Genomic DNA, 23,210 nt, shown 5'->3' on the forward strand with positions numbered 1-23,210 from the left:
TCATGGGGTGTCCTCATTGGAGAACTTTGGAGTCATCCTGCACTTTGCACCCAAGAGCTTGGGATCACCTGTCCTGCTATCTGGTGGGTTATCCTCATTTGGGGGACAGGGACGCGTCAGACATTTAGGGTGAACCGTGGCTATACATGCGTCCGTACATTAAGGAAGATAGCTGTAGCGAAGTGTTATCCTTGCGCAGGGAGATGCACTATCCGTGAAGTCTTGCGATTATGGACGAGTCTTGGGCCTCGCGGTTGGGCCTCATAGTTGGACATTTCTAAAGATAGCGGGAGATGGATTCTGGAAGGGCTTCTACTGAGCCTAGGAATGAGAAGTCTAAGCCCATTAGACTTTTTGTTCCCCAAGAACTACGTCAGACTTGATCCCTATATAAAGGGTACGTAGGCACATTGAGAGGGGTAAGGAGTTGAGAGCTGAAAATGAGCCACCACTTGCCCTAATCAATCTCAACCACCAATTAACACACAACTAACACACACCGCTTGATTTTCCGGCGAAGAACCACTGTCATAGATCTTAATTCCGGCGAGAAACCTCAAACTTTGTTGTTACCAGATTCCTCCGTCAATAATTTACATAAATGAATATATAAATATCTTATATATATTTAAATATTTATTAATAAATTTATTTATTTCGTAAACTTTCGTGTCGTGTCATATATCTTAGGGTAAACATATATCCGTACTCGTTTAGATTTGTTGTTCCATCGTGTCCTACTTTGTCTTCGTGTACTGAAAATCTAAACACATATCCAATTATATTATTATGTTCTCGTGTTATTTTATCGTGTCATATATCAAATTGCTAACTTTATTTATAATTGAAGGATCAATCAAAATATAACAAATTTATGAGAATTAGTGTTTTCATGTGAGCACACATTAAAAAATCGTTAAAAATATTAGCCAACTCAAAAGATATGCATAAAATTTTATTATTTAGAGTGCTATAGAAAATTAAGAAAATAAATTAAAATAGAAGGAAGGAGGTGCTGACTGCTGTGTATTAGGGGCAGTTGCCATATTTAAAATGTGCCAACAAATAATTTGCTGTAACCTCGAGAGCAGTCCCACACTATTTATTATTTTTAGCCCTTCTTTCTCCCCCAAGTGACTCTCTCTCTGTGTGTCTCTGTTTTCAAAAAAACAAACATATATCTTGTAAATTCCTAATTACAGTCCTAGTTTCCCAGTAACAATTCTTTACAATCTTGGTTGCATCTTCTATCAATCGTAAGCCCTTTTATGTGTACATATATAATTACACACACACCTCTCAAAACCCCATCAGATATAAATATCAGATTCTACAACAAATATACTCACTTCTCACATGATTGCAAGTTAAAGGTTTGTCTTTTACTCTTTTTGATTTTTAGTGAAATACCCAAGTTCTCAACTTTAAATCTTGATTCGAGAATCTTACTTAAAACTAGTCACTTTCACAAGTACAATGATTGGTTGTTGATTCTTTTATGATTATATGGTATGAGTAGTTATTTATGAGCTACCTGTTTTCTTGTTGGCTTGACCTGTGCCTAGCTTCCTGTATACATTTATATTACTTGAATTTATCGTATTTTTGGGTGTTTTTGTTCTGTTAATTTTAGTTGCTTACACTTAATTGAATTGTTGGAACTTAAAGCTCTTAGCTTTTTTGTCAGGTTTGGTTGTTATTCTTGTGACAATTGGGTTGGTAGTTACAAATTAACACATGATATGTGTGATGGTATTTTATTTAAATTGTGTACTTTCAAACTGTTACCCCTATAGTTTGGAAAATTCGATTGTTTTATTGAATGATTTCATGTTCCCTGAAATCTTGAAAATTTGAGTTAAAACATTATATAGTTGATTTTTTGGATTTCCCAAATCTAACTGTTTATTTCTTTTGTAGCTTGGGACGACAAAAAGTGTTTTGGGTGATTTAAACATCTTGGTGAAGTTCATCTGTTCTGACTTTCCGTCAGCCTCAAAATTTGATATATTTGTAAACCTGGATAGCCGAATATTGTTTTGACGGATTTTTAAAGTTCTGGATTTCATTTATTGTTGTTGAACTCGGTAAATTGAGATGGGTATTGATGGGTATGCTAATAGCTCAGTAGATCAAAAGGAGAAAGGTGAACATAGGCCGGTAGCAAGGAGCCTGAATTTTAATGCCGATGCATTACAGGAATTGAAAGCTCAGTCTGACATTGAGCAGTTTGGTAATGGCGCTTTAGATGGGGCAGATGATCCTTTAATAAGTGTATCAAGCGAGTCTACTTATGAACCCTTTGGTGCCAGTTCTTCTGATGAAGAGGACAACCGCATTATAAACTCCGCTGCAGTGGAAGAAAAGACCTCAAATGTAAACAGCCACCTGAAGAATTATGTGAAACATTCAGCAACATTGGAGGTCTCTAGAGATTGGAGCATTAGTCCTTCACGGCATCCACGGAGAGGTTAGAGCAAAGCAACATTTCTGGAGACGCTCTTATTTTGAATGACAATAGGCTATCCATAAATGACAACGATCATCACTTTTTTTTAATCACTAGGTAGTTTAGTTGATTCACTCTGCTAAACCATTACATTTGTCTAGGCAAGTCCAACAATTAGCGACACCAATACACTGTTGTACATAATTTTAATAGGTGTAGAATAAAAAAATAGTATAAATATATGAAAAGAAGCCACCAATACACTGTTGTTCATAATTTAATAGAACACAAAAACATAAATCGTATTAAAAAAATATGAAGCCTACATAGCTGTTCATGCTTAGGGGGACTTAATTACCTAAGTAGGTTCTTCTACTTTTAAATGGAAATTTAGATTAGCCAAACACCCTTAGTATAAGCGCGTTCAAGCTTAGAGACCAACTACATCAATATTAGATATTTGAACCTAAACTAAGGTTCTGTAATATAATGTATCAGACACTTGTAATGTTGTCTCACAAACATAAAGTCGATAGTGTTTAAAGAACCTTCAATACTATGAAGGCCTTCTCTGTAAATATTTAGTAATCAAGTTTACCTTCTCAATATAGACTGAGATCCCTGTTGATCATATTTACCATATAGGTGTTGTGATTAGAAACCTGTTGGCTGGATACTTTGTTATACTTAAATAGTTGTGCTTTGGAGAGCTCCATGTTTTGTAATGATGTATATGTAATTTTGTCTTTTGAGCATGTAATGATAATGGAATTTTTCTATATGAAGGCTTGGGTCATTCCATTACTACACCTGTGAGAACCCACAGGAATCACTTTTTTGAAAGTCATGGGGTTGCAATTTCTAGGTCTATGACTGAGAAGCAGGACATGCCAAGGCATGATTTAAAACTTGATAGACTGTCAGAGCGTGAAAAGGTAAATGTTAGAATGTACATGACTGCAAGTGGATTCCATGCTACTTTTCCATTTAAGTTCACGTAGATTGTGTAGCTCTTTGAACACACGCATTTATATCCCGCCATTATCCTGAATGAAGGCATACGCCAACATGATTGATAAACTTTGATTTCATATGAATTTTTGAATTACATTAGTAATCTGTTGCTCAGGCAAGTCTGTCACACTTATTTTTCAATTTTTATTCTTATAATTACTTTTGACAAGCGTTTAACATCTGTTTTTTTTTCTAGGCTGGTTAGGTTTACTATAAACTGTAGCTGATTGTTTTGTAATCATTTACTCAGAAAAAGCTCATTGTGGAACTCGTGAAGATACAAAATGATGGTACTGTTAAGGTTGATTTGACCAGTGATGCACCTGTAGCATCAGAATTGTTAGAATTTCAGTCTGTTGAAGGGAAACGTCCTTGTGTTGATTACATTGTCAATGATTCTAGTAAACCAATTCCGAGATTAAAAATTGCAATTCTTGTGGTTGGGACAAGGGGAGATGTCCAGCCTTTTCTAGCTATGTCAAAGAGACTTCAGGCATGTTTGTAATTCCTTACTGCTTGAATTTCTATATTGATTGATATTGTGTCAATATTATATACAGCTGTTTGTCTTGTCTAATATTTTGATAATGACATTGACTGTATGCCTTCTTTAAGGAATAGTACATATATATTCCTATCCATGTATGCGGTTAGTGGTATAATACATCAATCTTGTGGCAGTAACAAGGAGAGTATGTTATTCAAAATAATAAATTTAAAGCAGCCTAGCAGAATTATCTTTATTAAGATTATAAACTGTCCTTTTCCGATGAGGATATCTTTTTAGTGTATGTTATGTACTTATTAGTAGTCCGTGACGCTGATCATCAACCGCATGACAATATTATTTTACCCATCATCTAATGTGTTTATATTTTATTTGCAGGAGTTTGGTCATCATGTTAGGTTGGCAACTCATGCTAATTTCCGCACTTTTGTGGAATCATCTGGCGTAGACTTCTATCCATTGGGTGGCGATCCTCGAGTTTTGGCAGGATGTAAGCTTTTCGGGCTTCTATTTATCTATCTATTACATTTATTTGTAAAATTGACACCTTTTTCTATGGGAATTTCCTTGTTGAAAATTTGTACAATCTTTTCTCGTTAAACTATAATCTTAAAGGACCGGAAGTGAATTATCAACACTGGTCTAATATTCGATTAGAAAGTACTGATAAAGTTTTGAATGTTATGCTTAATGATGATTTGTAGTTACAAATATTATTGTAAAATGGAAGCTGTCTTTGAAACATTTTAGATCTCCTTTCATTTGAAAAAAGACTTGATATATATATATATATATATATATTTTGAAGCCACTTGCTATATAAAGTTCAGTATTTTAATATGTCAAGAATTAAAAAATTACAATATTAGTAATCAAGAAATTTGATGGTAGTTCCATATTAGATGATTAAAATGAAATTTTGTGTGAATAAATTTAGAGGTTAGGAACTGAATTAAGATGTGTTGCTGCCTATGCACTCTAGAGAGAGTATTAAATAGTACACAATTATCTAAAAGGCGAAATTTTTATTACATCAACAAATCAAAATTATGTAATTTGTATTTAATGGGGCTCTACAAAGTTTTCTATTAATAATGTTTTGGGCGCTTGATAAAAAACACTTTTTCCTCACCTATGAAACAATGTCTTATTGTAGTGTCAAATATACTTGTAATTAAACTTGTTAAAGTAAGATACTTAAAAAATTAAAATTCTGTGAGGTTCTAATATAGAACATTTAAGTTATTTGTGAATTTGTAGATATCTATATTGATGAAACATGTGTTTTTGTAAGGATCTGGATATTGTTATTGTATTTTATTAAGTACTTTAATGGGTGGGATCAATCACATAAAATTTTTTGATGGACGGCCAAGAATAGAGAATGATGGAACTTAGTCTGCCTTGTTATCTAATTAGTAGAGTTTAGTTTATTTGATACTTGAGTGTTAACTGTTAACTGTTCCACCTTTTGTTGGATGCATTTCTTAACTACTAATGCATCATCAATTATGAGGAGTGATTCAAGTATAGTTAGAATGGTTCAGTAACTCAATTTTTATTTTATAATATATTTATTTTGTTGGTTGCTGTTGTTACAGAACTTGTTTCTCATGTCCTAATTTTAGATATGGTAAAAAATAAAGGACTCATTCCATCAGCACCGGGACAAATATTCGTGCAAAGAAAGCAACTAAAGGCTATTATAGAGTCTCTTCTTCCAGCATGCACAGAACCAGATATAAAATCTGGCGAACCTTTTATAGCTGAAGCAATAATAGCGAACCCCCCTGCTTACGGTGAGCTTGTTGTCCCCACTAGTATCTCCTTACGCAGTAGTTAAAGTTACTAATTATAGTGGTTTTAGATACTTGCTTTTGTAATCTTCAGTTCTTTTTTTCCCTCAAATTGTTCTCTTTAATCTTGCTAATGGTGTGCAGATTTGTAAAAACTTTATTCTATCTTTGTGTTATCACCTTTTCTGTGAGTGAGACTATTCTGAATCTGTTTGACGTGCTTTAAATGTTTTAAACGGAGAAGTGTTTAAAAAAGCAAATAATTTTGGATCTTTTTAATATTCTTCTTAAATAATATAATATATTATTCTGCTTAAATAATAGGATACATATAATTTTGTGGTTAATAATTGCGCCCAAGCATAAATAAATATTTTGGTGAGATGAATTTTATTTCTCACAAGTCTTGTATTTATATAATTATATGTAATTAAAATTAAATGTAAATGATGTTTAGTGAAAACTAGTCTGAGGGGCACCAGCCCTCTTTGTAGATATGCTTATTCTTCTCTATCTAAACTTTCCAACTTTCTCCCTCATTCGCGGTTTATTACTGTAGTCCCCTGTTCTCTATTTTATCCTTCATTCTTTAATGTGTTTTCTTTAATGTGTTTGTTAAAACCATAAGATCAAATAAGTTGGCAAGAAACAAAATCGCCTCACACTAGTTAATCCCTTTCACTCTTTTTCCACTCCTTCCTTCTAATCTATTTTGTGCGTGCTAGTTTAATTGTGAAATGAGGAAGATGGATGTTTGATATGTTTGTATTTCACGCATGTTTTTTTAACTGCTGAGTGCTGATACTGTTTGATGGACACTACAAATAATGTAAATTTTGATGTCATTTAAGCAACTTAAACTGAGTGTTACAATCGATGTTCTTCCCGAAGTTTCTGATCAACATACATACCTCTAATACTGTAAAATGTCATTACTGGCTGACAGGTCATGCACATGTTGCTGAAGCTCTCGGTGTACCCCTTCACATATTCTTCACAATGCCTTGGACGTGAGTTTGAGCAAAGTTCTTTTTGCATGTATTATTTTAATATTTGTTCTTCTAGTTAGACTGGTATTGCTACTAATATTTGCATACAGACAAGTTATGTTTCAGCCATGTCATAAGTGAACTTATTAATGCAGCTAGGAAATTATGGTGTATAAACAATAGATATATAGGTTTTGGAAGTACTAGCTCCAAGGTTTAGGTAACTCAACCACAGAAGACCCACTACCCCTAAACTTATCTATTGGAAGAAAATGGGAGTTGTATGGATCACAACCCATAACAAGAGAAGAATACATGCCTAAATACGTAAAATTGAGAAACATCTCAAATTTTAATAAAAAGAAACTATTCTAATCAGTGTATACATCTATATGTTAATCTACGGAAAAATTAAGTGAAGGAAACAAATCCTAGTATTAAAATACAACCGTAACCCAGAATATTCCTTATAATGTACTTATTCAATACAAATATACAATTTACATAAAAATGAATTACAAATATCTCTAATTTTAACAAATAAAAATTAACAATATCATAATTCTTTGTTTTGCATCGCACATATCAGAATTTCGAGTTGCGTGCTCAAAAATCTACCACATGGGGCTACGGGGCATTAAAGACGAAATTCTGACCTCTGAACCTTGGCAGTTAGAATGACAATTTAACTCCTAGACTTATATTAGGACCATTCTGTGAGCTAAGAATATTTTTATATAAAGCACCTATAACTACAGAAACTTACAGTAGAAAGTTCTTTTAATGATTTTGTATAAAATAAAGACGGTCCAAAGATTTAAATCTACGATTTCAACAGATGAGAATGGTCTCCTCTCTGAAATGATAAGAATGATCTTGTGATTGAGTTGGCCCAAACGTGCAAATATCTTTAAATGCTAGTCTTTTACTGGATCTCAAAACCAGTCTGCCTCCTTCAACTATAATCTATAATCTCTTATCACCCATACAAAAATGAAGCGTTGTAGCAAAAAAAATAGAACTTTGACATTGTTTGGTTCCAAATTTTAAGACTTTTAGCTTAGAAGGTAGCTAATTGGCTAGCTGTAAAAACCTGATATCAGGCTTGTTAAGGCGTAAAGGCGGTGCTAGGCGCTAGTGCACCGCCTAACTGCCTAGGCGGTTAGGCGCTCGCATAGGCGACCATTAGACGGATTATACTTTTGGCTATATATATTGGTTTTTTTATACACAAATATTTATATATTATAATAAAATAGAATACTATAGTTATACTACTGAAGTATTGTACACTAATTACAGACGTATGGATTTACTATGTATATGTGCGTGTGGGTGTGGGTGTTTGTTAAGATTATAAGAATAATAACTTGATAATAATACTGAATCAATTTTTTGGTAGGAGATGATTCGTTCTCCTTTTTCCTCTTTAGATTGTTGTAGATGAGGTTTTACTGGTGAGTTTTGACGGACATAATGTTTACAACACAATATAGGTCCATTATAACTCAAATATGGATGAATCTGGTCAAAAGTTATTTGGGCATGGTTGACTTGAAACTTGGAGAAAATAAGAGGGACTAGGCGGAAATAAGACGGAATTAGGCGGACTAGGCAGACCTAGGCGGACCTAGGCGTCGCCTACCCCTTAAAAACTAAGGCGGGTCGGACGCCTTTCAGTTTTTTTCCGCGCGTCGCCTAGGCGACGCCTTGACAACTATGCCTGATATTGCTAATTTCTAGATTTTTAACTCCAAATAATTTCAGATTCTATACAGTCCATATTTTCTTAATCATGTGTTGGGTTAGAGATTGCAAACTGAAATGAATCACTTGGTTGGACGTGTACTTCGTTAATACAATAGTTTATCATATATTTTTCCTTCCGCGTGCCATAATTTTAATTTTAATTCTTAATTTTCTTTGCAAATTTACTGGCTCCTCACATATATTTTGTATAGGCAGGCCAACACATGAATTTCCACATCCACTAGCACGTGTACCCCAAAGTGCTGGTTATTGGGTAAGTTAGTTGCTACTCTGCCAACATCTAATATTCTAATTTTAGCAATAATGACCAATTGCTTAGTAAAGGTTTTTTTTTTCTGTATCCAGCTTTCATACATAGTTGTGGATTTACTGATTTGGTGGGGAATAAGAGGATATATCAATGAATTTAGGAAAAAGAAGTTGAATCTCTCTCCTATTGCATACTTCAGCACATACCATGGGTCATTGTCTCATTATCCAACTGGATACATGTGGAGTCCTCATGTTGTGCCAAAACCAGTTGGTAAGGATTCTCTATCCTATGTAACAAGTTACAATTGTTTTAACATTAATGGAATTAGGTTTATGTGTTATGTTTAGAACAGGTTATTTGATTTTAATATGGGGTGAACGATGAACCTCACCTGACGTTTTCTGAAAAATGTTTTAATGGAAAGTGGAGATATACATGCACTTACAATTTTAATCAATGATGCTTCATATAGTTTTTTTAAGCTGGCACAAAATATCTTGTAATATAATTGTCTGCTTGAGTCCAACTCTTCTCTAGGAAATACTTCACTGGTAAAAGATTTAGTCGATGTCATGATTGATGATGCATAATGTCATAATTCAAAAATGGCAGCCCTAATAACTTGTAGGGCTCTAGCCTTCAAAAAAGTGTAGTGTATTATCCTTTGATAGACTTATTATCAGTTCGCTAGCAAACACCAAGAAAAAAGACACAGTTAGCGAGGTGGGTATAGATCTCTGATCTCCCAGTGCATAATGAGCGTATTTGACACAGCGGAGCCAGTACTCAAATCACTCTTCCAAGAGAAATCCTTTAACACCGTGATTCCACAAGGTCATCCTTGAGTCCAGAAGGAAGAACAAGCTTGGGAGCTAAAGTTTGTGAGAAATCTCACTAGCTGTAAATGTAAATGTAAATGTACCGTCCCAAAACCCTAACTACTGACTATAGCTTAAAGTAAGTAATATAAGAGCAGGTCCAATTTTATTGGGCCCAATGTTTAGCATAACCTGAGCTTTCTTCACGTACGGCCACAAAGTCATACAAAACATGCATTACCACTAGGTACACAAGTGTACTAGGTCATTTAAACCTTCTAGTTACTCATTTATAACTTAAAGATAGGTGAATTTCACAGGAGTTCCTGAAATTTTATTGTATCTGCCAATTTCACTTCACGCATATTTGAAGTATACAAAACATCCTTGTAGGTAAACCCTATTCTCAGATAGCCAAGTGTTTCGAACGACTTGTAAAGGGATCCATCGTAACTTTTAGTACTTTTTTTAAGTTGATGTAAAACCATGTGTGAGTATTATTTGAGGTATCTGTTATTATCAGCTCTCTAGGTTTATGAAAAGCATGTTTACTTTTTTGCTTACATAATGATGGCCAGCTATATGACTCATCTTTACTGTTTTATTATGTTTTCACCTCTTATAGTGGGCAAAATTGTTTGGACTAGTGCTTGTAAATTACCATTCTTTTATTTCATTTACTAAAATATCTGCATATCTAGATAATGCTGGTCTATGAGTTCTTATGCTCTACTTAAATTCTAGTCTGAGTTACATGGACTCTGATGGCTACTTAAGGAGTCTTGGACATCTGCGACTTTTTTAGGAATTAGGTTCTGTGCGGTCGTATCTTAAAAGCATTCCTTAATGAATAGTCTGATTGATCAATTTGCAGATTGGGGACCCCTAGTTGATGTTGTTGGTTATTGTTTTTTAAATCTTGGATCGAAGTATAAATCTCCTGAAGACTTCTGTCAGTGGATCCAAAAAGGATCTAGACCCATATATGTTGGGTTTGGAAGCATGGTATGTATAATGCCAAGATTAATTTACTTGTAATGCTTTATGATTGTGCATTCTGGTTATATCTGATAACCTAGTGAGATGTACCCCTCCCGTTCCTCTATGTCGTATGTCCTTTTCTTGTTTGCTATATTCTTCAGTTTAAATATTCTTTAACTGCAATAGTAGCTATATTTTAGCGCATGTAAAGTATTCTTAACGTACTACTAATAATGTATATTGATGAATCAGAATTAGCATTTTAATAAATATTACATATAGATTCAGCTATTGTGTCAACTGCCAATTACTTCCATAATTCACAAAAATTTATATGTGGCATTTGCGTTTATGACTTTCTGTCACATTTTGCGTCATGCTGTATATAATAGGTATCTGCCTCTCTCAGACTGAAATAATGTCTGTTGCTAAATGCAGCAGTATTAGTTGCAGCCTAAGAAGCAAGGATACGGGTGCGGGAATACACGGATTCAACAAATAAAATAATACTAGCCCATAACCCGTGTGATGTACGGATTGCTTTTAACACTCAAATAATTTTTAATAATATATTTTATCTTAAATTTATTAATATATTAATATAGATTTTCAATAGTTGAAAAAATAAATTGAAGAACATAATAAGTTATAATAATATACTCCCTCCGTCCCGTTGGGATGTTACATTTGATTTGGGCACGGAGGTTAAGAAAAAATGGAATATTGTGAGAAAAAGGAAGAAAAATGGGTAAAATGGTGGGACCAATTAATATTTAATGTATAAAGTTAGTGTAGTGAAATAAAGTAGTTGATGTAAGTGGGTGTACTTAATTTTTATATTATAGAACTTTTACTATTTTTGGTAAGTTTTGAAATGTATAAAATTGAATGGGACATTCCAAAAAGGAAAGTGTATAGAAATGGATAGGACAGAGGGAGTATGTTCTATGATAATTTGAGACTTGACTGAAAATAAATAATATAATATATAATATGTTGTTCACGGGACTCGAACCTTGAACATGTAGAAATTGTTAAAAATAAAGAATATAAAAGTTAAAATATAATACGCTGTTGACGGGATTCGAACCCTGAAGATATGAGAGCAGTTTAAATATTAATATAATATTTTTTTGTTATTACATCCAACGGTTCACATCTATCTGTCTTTAGATCTGACGGTTGTTGTTTATTGTACCAAACAAATGTACCGAAAACTGACCAACTACAAAATAGAGGGTGTTGTGCTTATAATAGTATAGTATAGATAGATGGGGATTCGGGGGGGGGGATACGCCACGTATTTAATGTTATAAATGATGAAATTTATCAATAAAACTGATAGTTTTATGCAAATTGAGTAAAATACATGATATAAGCATATAAACACAGGAATTTAAACTAAAATCACTTATGTTTGTATCTTAACTATTAAAAAAGATGAATTTTAGTTGATAATATTTAGCATCCGAGTATCCCCAAGAATCCGAGTAGCCGATACGGGGGTGCGTAAGGATACGTGAATTCGTTGGATGACTGAATTCGTTGAATGACTGAAGAATACCTGCTTTCTTGGTTGCATCTAAGAGGGGCGCGGAGTTTGTAATTTATTTTTAAAAGAAAAGCTCTGGCCCTCATTGTCTGTGTGCGCGCAGTGGCAAAACCAGAAAATTCATGAATTGAAATTATTCTCCGATACATATAAATCAGATATTTGAACAGCTAATCCGTTAATTTTTTTTTTTTTTGTGAAGCCTCTTGAAGATCCCAAGAAGACTACTGATATTGTTCTGGAGGCATTGAAGAGCACTGGACAAAGGGGTATAATTGGCAGAGGTTGGGGAAATCTTGGTGCATGTGAGTCTCTTCCCTTTGACTCTGTTGCTTTTCTTACTTCTTCTGTTTCGAATTTCGTATGAAAAGTAAGCCTGTAATAAGTAGAAGCTTAGCGTTTGAATTTTTAAACATTATTTAATTAATACAAAGGTAACATTATTCAAGTTGCTTCGAGATTAGTTGCCAGGGTCATAGATTAGTAATATATTTGTTTGTGCCTGCGTGGGTATTTATATATATATATGTATGTATAGTAATACTTGAAAAGGTTACTCCTCTTACACATACTATTAAATGTGTAATACATGAATAGAAGACCCAGTGTCCCAGTTTGTCGTTTATTTCTCCCTTGTTGAAATGAATTTATTGTGTGTCAATTGTTGATCAGGAGATCCTTGGAAGAAAGTCATAGTTAATTACGAAGAATTTAGAGAGTAAATGTTGAACTATTTCTTCTATTTTTATAGTATTGCAAGTTGTGATCTTATTTTCATATTTAATATTCGAAATTTCTCCTTTCCATTATTATCCCTTTTTTGTTGTTTCTATTTTATTGGGCAAAATTTTCATATGCATATACTAGAAAACTCTGCCCAATAGTGTTTCCATATACATATATTAGAAACTCCCTTAATTGTCTTCCTCAATTCTATATGCAGCTCCACAAACTTCAGATAGTGTTTTCTTCCTGGAGGATTGCCCTCATGATTGGCTATTTCCACAATGTTCTGCTGTTGTGAGTCCTATTTTAGATTTAAATAAACTGTTTAAGAATTTTATGCCATCCCTAGTATCAACTCATTTATGTTAATTATACAGGTTCATCATGGTGGGGCTGGAACCACTGCTACAGGATTGAAGGCAGGAGTATGGTTCTGAATATCAATTCTCATCTGTTATAATGATTGTGTTTTGTAATAAAAAATTTGAATCTTTAGAAAAACAGATAACTCCTGATTGTCAAAAGATACTGGTCAAATAGAGTAATTTGATGTCGGTATGAGAACCAAAGCTTGGCAATAGGATGATTTTCATTTTTTTGCAAGCTATTACTTTTAAGTACAGGTTGTCGTCTCCCTTTTCATCGTGACTCATTGATATATGTTCATTTCATATATTGCAGTGCCCGACAACAATTGTGCCATTTTTTGGAGATCAATTTTTCTGGGGTGAGAGAATACATCAAAGGGGACTGGGTCCTGCTCCAATCCCTATTGATAAACTCAGTGTCGAAGCCCTTTCAGATGCTATAAACGTGATGCTGCAACCAGAGGTAAGGAACATATGTCTGTTATTCCAAGCAATTTCTTGGTTAAAAAATCGCAAATGAATACTGTGTTAATGTGTTGTCTTGTGCTTTCTTAAAGAAACCGTTAATTCCTCTGTAACCCTTCTGAATTTCAAATTTCATCTCCATACCCATTGGGATGCTCAGCACTCAAGACATAGGTGTGGACATTCTACACTTCATATTAGGCCAAAACATGCAAGTTATTTGTATTGCCGAGTACAACACTTGTACACATCTATGTTGGACTTTTCTAGCGTGTTTGGGTAGCATAGGTTGTTTCATCAAGGGTTTAAAGAGAAAATTTTGCAGCTGATTTAGTGATTAAACACGAGAGTGGTGGTTAGAGAATCTAAGAGAGCGATGAAAAGTTGCTAAGGAGAATTAAACGTAAGGGTTTGTAGTGACTAATATTTCTACTGTCGCCTTACTCACTTACTGAATTGGTATACTTCAATAACAAAACAAACACACAAGTTCAAGACTTATCTGGGGTAACCCAAACTCATCTGGTTTTGTCGTTTCATCTAATGTTAATTCTAAGTTCGAAATGAACCAAAGTTGTATATAATTGACACAAATTTGTGTCAAGTTGGGCCCGACCTGTTGCATATTTCCACTGCTATCACCTTGAAATTGGATATCTCCATTGATTAATAACTCAACAAACCATGCACAGTACTGTGACATCAATTAAATGGCCTGTCTGAACAATTATTCCCCTGCATATGTATGAACATTATGCATGTTGGTCAACCTGTCCGTTTAATTAACAGCATCGACCTACCCTTATTATGTTTATTCTTTTTTTCTTCTTGTAATATTGGTTAAATGGCATTAGATGACTGTTAGTTTACGCCAAATTTGAAAAATGGTAGACTACAGTTTTTGCGGTCTTGAAAAGGAATCACAATAGTTGCTTGTGTTCCAAATAAGCCAGGTATGACAATGGTAGCTGATGTATATTTCCTCTTAGGTAAAATCTCTAGCAATGGAATTAGCAAAGCTGATTGAGAATGAAGATGGCGTTGCATCTGCAGTTGATGCATTTCATCGACATTTACCTCCTCAGTTGCCGGTGTCAGATGATGAACAGCCAGAAACCGATGATGATCCAAACTTGTTGCAGTGGGCTTTTATGCAGATTGGAAGAGTCTGCAGCATTCCTTGTGGATAGGTTTTCTCAGCAATGTGTGCAATGTATATAAAGATTTTAGTTAATTTAAAAACTGTATGTGTTTTCGAGCATTTTATTCATTTAATTAATGGGGGGGTGGGGGTGTGATATTAGCTAAGAGAGAATATATAATGATAATATAAAGGAAATCTTATAAGTATAGGTTTGACTTCAGATAGTAAGCAAGCAAGAGTGTACTTTATTCATTATAGTTGTAGCTGTTGAATAATGATGTATAATTAGTTATTTCCTTGTATGAGTTTATAACATTGAAATTGTTTTAATTTATTTTGAATATCTGATCGATTTGGAGTTTTTTTTTACTTTGCATTAATCATGTGGATGTATGCTTGTGGTCGGATACGGATCGGATCGTCTTAAATCCATATCCAAATTTATTTATATTTTTTGAATTTGGACTTGGATCGAATTTTCGTCGAATATTTTTTAGGTGGATCTATACTCATTCCAATTGGATCACGGGTTATAGGATCGGAGGTCCACAACCCGTCTAGTATAAAAATTCAAATTTAAATTTAAAATTCATTTTTATAATTTAAATTTTAAAATTCCATTAATTGATAATTTTGAATTAAGTTAACTAGTAACAAACTAAATAAGAAAGTTTGAAACATTAATTTCAAGTAATTAAAATAAAAAATCTAGGGTCATCATAGAGAGAAGATGTTTGATTTTGTAAAGAAGGATAGCAGGGTCGAAAAGAGTAATATATCTAGGGTTATGTTTTGTAATTACTATTAACGTATTATTGTGGTAACATTTTTACATGAAAAATATTCTTAAATATGAAATCATGAAATTTTACATAAAATCACACACACATATATATATATATATATGTAGATATTATATATATAAATGACGAAATATTAAAATTTTTGTTACGGTACCTGTTTTTTGGTACACGCTGAATTTACTGAATTACCCTTATTTTACTTAAAAAATTTATTAGTGTTGTGCAAAACATGCATGTACAATAACAAGACTAAGTCAATATGACAAGTCTAAGTAAGCTGTATGATAATCTTAGTTTGCATTTTGTACTGTAACATTTAAAGTCTGTAAAAATGTCAAAGAGCATACTGAAATCTTTTTCTGTGAACAATATCAAGCCTAAGAATCCTATCTGGAAGAAGATCAAGAAAATAATGCCTCAAAAGAATTATGAAGAAACTTGGAGTTGAATAAATCTGTTTTGAGAAAAAAGTTCTAAGTCAAGATCTTTACAAGTCACAAATTTAGTGTTACAGAGAAGTCATTCGAGAACTCCAGAATGACTTATAGAGAAGTCGGAAAAGCTAGTAGAGAATTCAGAAATATTGACAAGTCAAATTGAAGGCATGAAGATTGGAGATATCGACAAGTCATTTCTTCACTAGAGAACTCAGAGATATCAACAAGTCAAAATTCACTAGAGAACTCTGAGATATCAACAAGTCAAATTTCACTAGAGAACTCTGAGATACTAACAAGTCAAATATCACTAGAGAACTCTGATTTATCGACAAATCAATTAGTCACTAGAGAACTCAGAGATATCGATAAGCCAAGGTGAAGGCATGAAGATGAGAGACCTCGACAAGTTAAATTCTCTTATAGAGAACTCAGAGACCTCTACAAGTCAAAACAATTATAGAGTAATGAGAGATCTCGATAAGCCATTATACTTATCGAGATGTCAAGTTCTCTATATACCAAACTGGAGATCTCAAGGTAAAATTCAAATTACAAAATGCAGACCAGTTCAATATCCAAGATTATCAATCAACTAACAATCTAATCAAGTTGGATTGACAAGTCTACAAAAACAGCTTGAAGAGTACAAGATCAAAGGTCAAGATTAACTGGCAAATAAAAAGTCAAAGTCGTGCAAGATTAGCAAATATACACTAAGCCAGTAATCGAAAGATTTGATTATCTAAAAATAGGTTTTAGTTCATGCCGTTGCTGTGTAATAACCAGTGTTTACTATTCTATTAAGTAAACACCGGATGTTTTGTTAGTTGTAACAATTTAGATAAGAAAAATCTTGTATTCTCTCAAGGAAGAATCTAAACTCTTTATCAACAAAGAGCCTAGAAATTTTGTAGCAAAACATTCTTAATTTTAATATAAAATTAAGTGAGTTTTGAAAGATCTGTGTCCACCGTTCTTACTTGTTTAATTTCAGTATTAACACATTTCACTACAAGATTTAATTTACTCTGTTCAACACCTTAAACATTCAAGAAAATCAGAAAAACGCAAAAACACATTCACCCCCTCTGTGTGTGATTCATTATCTAACAAGTAGCCTTAGTAATCGAATTATATTAGAAAAAGAAATAAAAAACGTTTTCAACTATAACACGTTAACTTTTTTATTTCTCTCAATTAAAACAACTTCTCTAAATATTAGCCTTAGTAATCGAATTATAATAGAAAAAGAACTATAACACGTCACTCTTTTTATTTCTCTCAATTAAAACAACTTCTCTAAATATTAGCCTTAGTAATCGGATAATAATATAAAAAGAAATAAAAAAAATGTTTTCAACTATAACATATTACCTTTTTTATTTCTCTCAATTAAAACAACTTCTCTAAATATCACATGCAAATTTATTTAATAAAATAAAATAGTAATATTATAATCACTAATAATCAATAAATTACCTTTTCAGCTACTTAGTTGTTTATTTTATTTATTTATTATTTTACTTAAAGACTTTGTTAACCTCCTTCACTTTAGCAATCCATAAATTCTTGACTGTTTTACATAAATAACTTTGCATCATCATTCTTATTTCTCGACAACAATAACAATATCATCTCATAATGCAAAAATCCTTTGTTCTTAAAACAATGCAAAAGTCAAAATCATCCGCACCTCTAACCAGTAGCTATAGCAGATAAATTTTGTACAGGTCCACAGTAAAAAATATTTATTTTATATAATTTTTACTATTAATGTAAAGACAAATATACTTAAAGTAAGCATTATCTTACAATGCAATTACATGAACAAAATAAAAAATTATCTGATTTTTGAAGTCGAATTATTTATCTATCTATATTATTATATTAAATAGGAAACTTTATCGTCCTTCCTTCAATTACATAATTGCCTTTTAAAAAAAAAATAATATTTTACTCAATTGCCCTTACTTAATTAATATCTAACAAATTACCTTTATAAGGAAAATATGTTGCCTTTTTTATTTTCACCAACTACAACAACTCTTTCTCTACAAATATTTTAGACAATTCTTTTTAATCTATTCCTTTTTTTAAGTAAAACATGCAAGTCTTCTTTATTTTCTCCAAATAAAACAAATCTTTCTCTAAAAATATTATGAACAAATCTTTTTAATATATGCTCATTATCTATCTATCCGTCTATCTATCTTCTATACTATCTATCTTCTATACTATCTAACTATCTATGTATTACTATTATATAAAAGACGAAATATTGAAAGTTTTGGTACGATACCTGTTTTTTGGTACATTGGTACACGTTAAATTCATTGAATTACCCTTATTTTACTTAAAAGTTTTATTAGCCTTAGTAATCGAATTATAATAGAAAAAGAAATAGAAAAACGTTTTCAACTTGAACATGTTACCTTTTTTATTTCTCTCAATTAAAACAATTTTTCTAAATATCATAGATAAGTTTATTTAATAAAAAAGAACAATAATACTATAATCAATAATAACTAATAAATTATATTTTTCAGCTACTTAATTGTTTATTTTATTTAATTATTATTTTACTTAAAGACTTTGTTAACCTTCTTGACTTTAGCAATTCATAAATTCTTAAGAATAACAATCTCATTTATAATGCAAAAACCCTCTGTTTTTAAAACAATGCAAACGTCAAAACCATTTGCACCTCTAACCAGTAGCTATCGCAGATATATTTCGTACGGGTCCACAGTAAAAAAATATTTGTTTAATATATTTTTTACCATTAATGTAAGCATTATCTTAAAATTCAATTACATAAACAAAATAAAAAAATTATTTAATTTTTGAAGTCGAATTATTTATCTATCTATATTATTATGTTAAATACGAAACTTTACGGTCCCTCCTTCAATTACATAATTGCCCTTTCTTAAAAAAATTTAATATTTTACTCAACTGCCCTTACTTAACTAATATCTAACCAATTACCTTTATAAGTAAAATACGTTGCCTTTTTTATTTTCACCGACTAAAACAACTCTTTCTCTACAAATATTTTAGAAAATTCTTTTTAATCTACTCAATTTTTAAGTAAAACATGTTGTCTTTTTTATTTTCTCCAAATAAAAACAAATATAATTTCTTTAAAACTATTATGGACAAATCTTTTTAATATATGCTGATTATCTACTGATCAATCAATCTATCTTCTATCTATCTATACTATTATTAAAGACGAAATAATGAAAGTTTGGTTGGTAGTCGGTTAGGTCACCGTAATTATAATAATATATAAAAATAAATACTATCATAAATAGATCAATATTTACAATAGAATTATATAAATATAAATAGAATTACAACTGTTATTCCCAAACAATCTAAACAAGAATTACAGAAGGGGGGTTGAATGTAATTCTGGCTTCTTTTTGGATTTTAAGAATGATTCTTCTACAAATAAATAACCGTGTTTGACTTGCAATAGTGCAGAATAAGAATATAACAGAAATCAAATCTCAAAGCAATTAAATACAAGTATTTAAAAACTTTCTGATTGATTAAACTTTTCCACCATATATATATATATATTAAGTAGAGAACTCCGTGATACAAATAGTACACAGCTGCTTACAAGTTGAACAACTAGAACTACAGAGAAATTCTTTACAAATTTTGCTTTATCTATTTCTCTAGTTTTTGCTTACTAACTTGAATATTATTCAACTTGCTACCCTTGGTTTATATATCACCAAGTTACATGATAAAAAATAAAAGATAATAAGATAAACTGTATCTAGTCTAACTTCATGCTACTACACTTCTCTTTCCAGCATCTTTGAATATCACCTGTTTAGCATGAAAATGGAAATGCTTCTTTGTTCTCTCAAACCTTTAAACAGGCTGCCACATTCCATATTCATCCAACCAACGCATGTGACTGTCAAGTTACTATCAACTGCCCTTTTGAATTTGAACATCCGTTGAAACTTAGATTGATCATTCGTTGGAAATCTGTTTGATCAGCCGTCGAGACTTATGTTGATCATCTGTTGGAGCTTTGTGAATCATCCGTTGAGACTATCTTTTTGACAGTTAACTCTATTTTATTTATACAAGATTACAAGGTATCTAATATTTATAATTCACCATTCTATCTTGCATATCAATCTAGTAGTTAACATGACCTGAATAATCTACAACATCTAGTTCACTAAGCCATTCAAATATGCATAAATGTGCTACTAGACTTATTGTTACATAAGCTACTCTTTCAACGGATGTTGAAATGATCATCCGTTGAAAGCTACAAATTCACTTAAATAAAATCTACCTAGTGTTATGTTCAAGTTATCATCAAGTACACAACAAATTCCTAACAATCTCCCCAAATTTATGTCTACTGGAATTGTAGCCATAAATTAAGAGAAACTTGATGATAACAAAATACTCTATGAATACAGTATGAGATAAGGTAGATCAAAATTTACAAGTGCTGCTACTTATTGAAAATTCTCACAAAGAAAGATTTTTAGAGAGTCTTACAGATCATTTTCAAGGTGCTCCTCTAGACTGAGCAAATTAAGATCATTTCCTTGATTGCCTTGGCTTCTTTCCCAGCTTCACATCATTCTCTTCAATCTGGTTTTGGAGTTGTCTGTAAAATTCTGATTCTTCATTATTTGTTAGATCCAGCTTTTCTTGCATTTCTTTTGGAGTTTCATTACTTGCAATCTTTAGCTGATCTTCCAATATGAAGAATCTTCTAATATTCTTTTCATCCTTGAACTCCATGATCCAATATGGCCTCAAATGTACCCTATCTCCAGTGAAGGGAATAGTTAATACTCTTGGGAGTGCATTTGGTCCTCTCCAGCTATTTCTTATCTCCTCAATCTTATTTAGTACCATTTTCTTGGCTACTATGTTGAATCCAAATTTTTTCTTGATTGAGGAGAAGACAATCACTAAAGTTGAATAAATTTCATTGAGAATTCTGTGAAGTGGCCAAGTGATTTCCTTACCACCCTTGTACTTGAAAACTAGTCTCTCTGGAAGGTGCTTGTAGGCATCAATAGATCTGACTTCTTCAAGTTCATCCAGATAGAGATTTATGTCTGAAAATTCTTTGATGTCACATATAAAGAGTTGATCTCCTTTGTTGACGTAGTTTTGAGTTTGGCCACTTGTTTCGATTTGAGCTTGGTAGGCTTGATTGTTTTGACTACTCTTTCTTTTGTCTTCCTCTGTTTGGCAAAGATAGGAAGATTTAGACCAGGAAGAGGAAAGCTATCCCAATCTATAGGCTCATCCTTTGGAACAACAGGATCACCATGAAAGGTGATGTTGGGATCAACCTGTCAGCTTCCTTCACTATAGGTATGGATGATTGGCTTGATATTGTAGATTGTGCTTGCATGTAGTCTTCCTTGTCTTCATCAAAATCTATCTTCATCTTTGCATGCATTTTGTATCTAAACTTTCTCTTTATCTGCTTTGGTTCTTCTTTCTTTCCTTCATCCAGATTCTTAGATGTCTCAGTTGGCAATACAACATCTGTGACTGCAGGCTTTTTAGCTTGGTTCTTGGCATCTAAAGCAGCTTGTTTTTGTTGTTGTTTGAGCCTCACCTTTTCTTCTTTCTTAGCCTCTGCAAATTGTGGATGACCAGCCACTACACAAATCATTTTACCATTTCTGTAGATTTTAGCAATCCTTTTCTTTAGCACCGAGTCTCTAGGATCTTTGAAGAAAGCTATGGACCTTCCAAGCAACTTCTTTCTATATGGCTTAGGGGTTTCATATGATAGGTCCAATGGATTTTTGTCTGAGGTTTTTTGGATAATTTCTTTTTGGCTTAAAAATTACACTGGCCTTTGGAGACTTGATGTTGAGGGTTGACCCCTTTCTAAGTTCCCTAGGCTCATCTCATTGATTGAAATTTGTCTCAACTGAGAGAAGTGAGAAAAAACCTTGTCTTTCTTCTCAATTGGACCAAATTTTTTTTGAATTTCTTCATCAATCTTCTTCCATTTGTCATCCAGTTCTTTCTCAACTGTTGCAACATCAAGCTTCTTAGATTTCTCATTTGATTCCAACTTAGCAGCTGCTATCTTGATTAGATCGATGCTATCCAAGACTGGTGGCTTAGGGAAAGCAATTGCTGGCACAATTAATTTACTGACCTGAATGTTTAGCACTTTCTCCCCCTTACTTGTTGACTCCCCTTGACTAACTGGAACAATTGAGTCTTTCTCCCCCTTTTTGTCAGCATCAAGTTGATTAGATGAAGAAGTCTGTGTACCCATCAGCTTCTGAAGTAGCTGAGTTTGTTGGGCTTGATGTAGATGAATTGCAGTTATTGAAGTTTCCACATTTTTGAGTCTTCTGTCCAAGGAGTCCACTTTGGTGTCTAGATGATAATTTTTCCTCAGCTGCCTGTTGATGTCTAGCATGGTTGTGTCAGGAAACTTGGCCTCCAATCTTTCAGCAACATCCTTTTTGATATGACCAATTTCAGTTTTCACTGCTGTTACCTCTAGATTGTGTTGGAGAGATTGGATTTGGTGGAGTTGAAGAGAGTCTAGATGTGCTTGAAGAAGTCTCTTGGTGTTGGCATTTGTAGTGGCTTAAAGAGCTATCTGAGTTTGTTGAATTATGTGAAAGAGAGTAGATTTGAAATGGTGCTCATCACACTCTTTGGAAAACACCCAAGATGGAATGTTTGACCTTGAGCTGGGGCCGCTTCTCCCCTATATCCATGAACTCTCCTTCATCATCATCTCCATCCCCAAAAATATCCTCAGAACCACCAGTTCCATAGTCAACATTATCACCAGCTATGGGTGGCATGGCTGTGATGGCATCTTTGGCCCTTTGCATAGAAACAGTAGTGTGTACCAAGTCGAGCATTCTTTCAGCAGCCACATTGTCCCGTTCAGCCAAAACTTGATAAGCTGAAACAGGGTGTGTAAATGCCTCAGTTTCATAAGAAACAGAATCTAAGACAGCTTGATATTCTTGCTGAATTAGTTGTTTCTTTTCAGCCTCATTGACATCCATTAACTCACTTACAATGGGCAGTACCCATTCTTTAGTACCTGCTTTTCTCTCATTTTCTCTCTTTTCTTGCATCAAG

The 23,210-nt window shown here is 32.9% G+C and overlaps 1 protein-coding gene across 3 annotated transcripts; it reads left to right on the plus strand.

Moving 5' to 3' along the window:
* The first annotated feature begins 1,085 nt into the window (after positions 1-1,085).
* LOC141712926 (sterol 3-beta-glucosyltransferase UGT80B1) lies at positions 1,086-15,178 on the plus strand. 3 transcript variants are annotated; one of them, XM_074516056.1, is made up of 15 exons: positions 1,086-1,373; positions 1,921-2,470; positions 3,236-3,384; positions 3,714-3,956; positions 4,350-4,461; positions 5,600-5,770; positions 6,714-6,777; positions 8,722-8,779; positions 8,872-9,049; positions 10,472-10,602; positions 12,333-12,435; positions 13,074-13,150; positions 13,234-13,281; positions 13,538-13,687; positions 14,679-15,178. In XM_074516056.1, the coding sequence occupies exons 2-15, from the start codon at positions 2,098-2,100 to the stop codon at positions 14,877-14,879; spliced, it is 2,058 nt and encodes a 685-aa protein (XP_074372157.1). In that variant the 5' UTR covers positions 1,086-1,373; positions 1,921-2,097; the 3' UTR covers positions 14,880-15,178. The 3 variants fall into 3 exon arrangements, with proteins under 3 accessions (XP_074372157.1, XP_074372159.1, XP_074372158.1); XM_074516058.1 differs by lacking the exon at positions 1,086-1,373 and adding an exon at positions 1,561-1,687; XM_074516057.1 differs by lacking the exon at positions 1,086-1,373 and adding an exon at positions 1,733-1,752.
* Positions 15,179-23,210: the final 8,032 nt, after the last annotated feature.

Source organism: Apium graveolens, chromosome 3 (assembly GCF_009905375.1).
Source record: "Apium graveolens cultivar Ventura chromosome 3, ASM990537v1, whole genome shotgun sequence".
NCBI classification, from domain to species: domain Eukaryota; kingdom Viridiplantae; phylum Streptophyta; class Magnoliopsida; order Apiales; family Apiaceae; genus Apium; species Apium graveolens.

Coding starts and splice junctions, on each gene's coding strand:
- LOC141712926 (XM_074516056.1), top strand. CDS start 2,098: ATGGGTATTGATGGGTATGCTAATAGCTCAGTAGATCAAAAGGAGAAA. Junction 4,462..5,599: donor TCCTCGAGTTTTGGCAGGAT/GTAAGCTTTTCG, acceptor TCCTAATTTTAG/ATATGGTAAAAAATAAAGGA. Junction 12,436..13,073: donor TTGGGGAAATCTTGGTGCAT/GTGAGTCTCTTC, acceptor TTCTATATGCAG/CTCCACAAACTTCAGATAGT.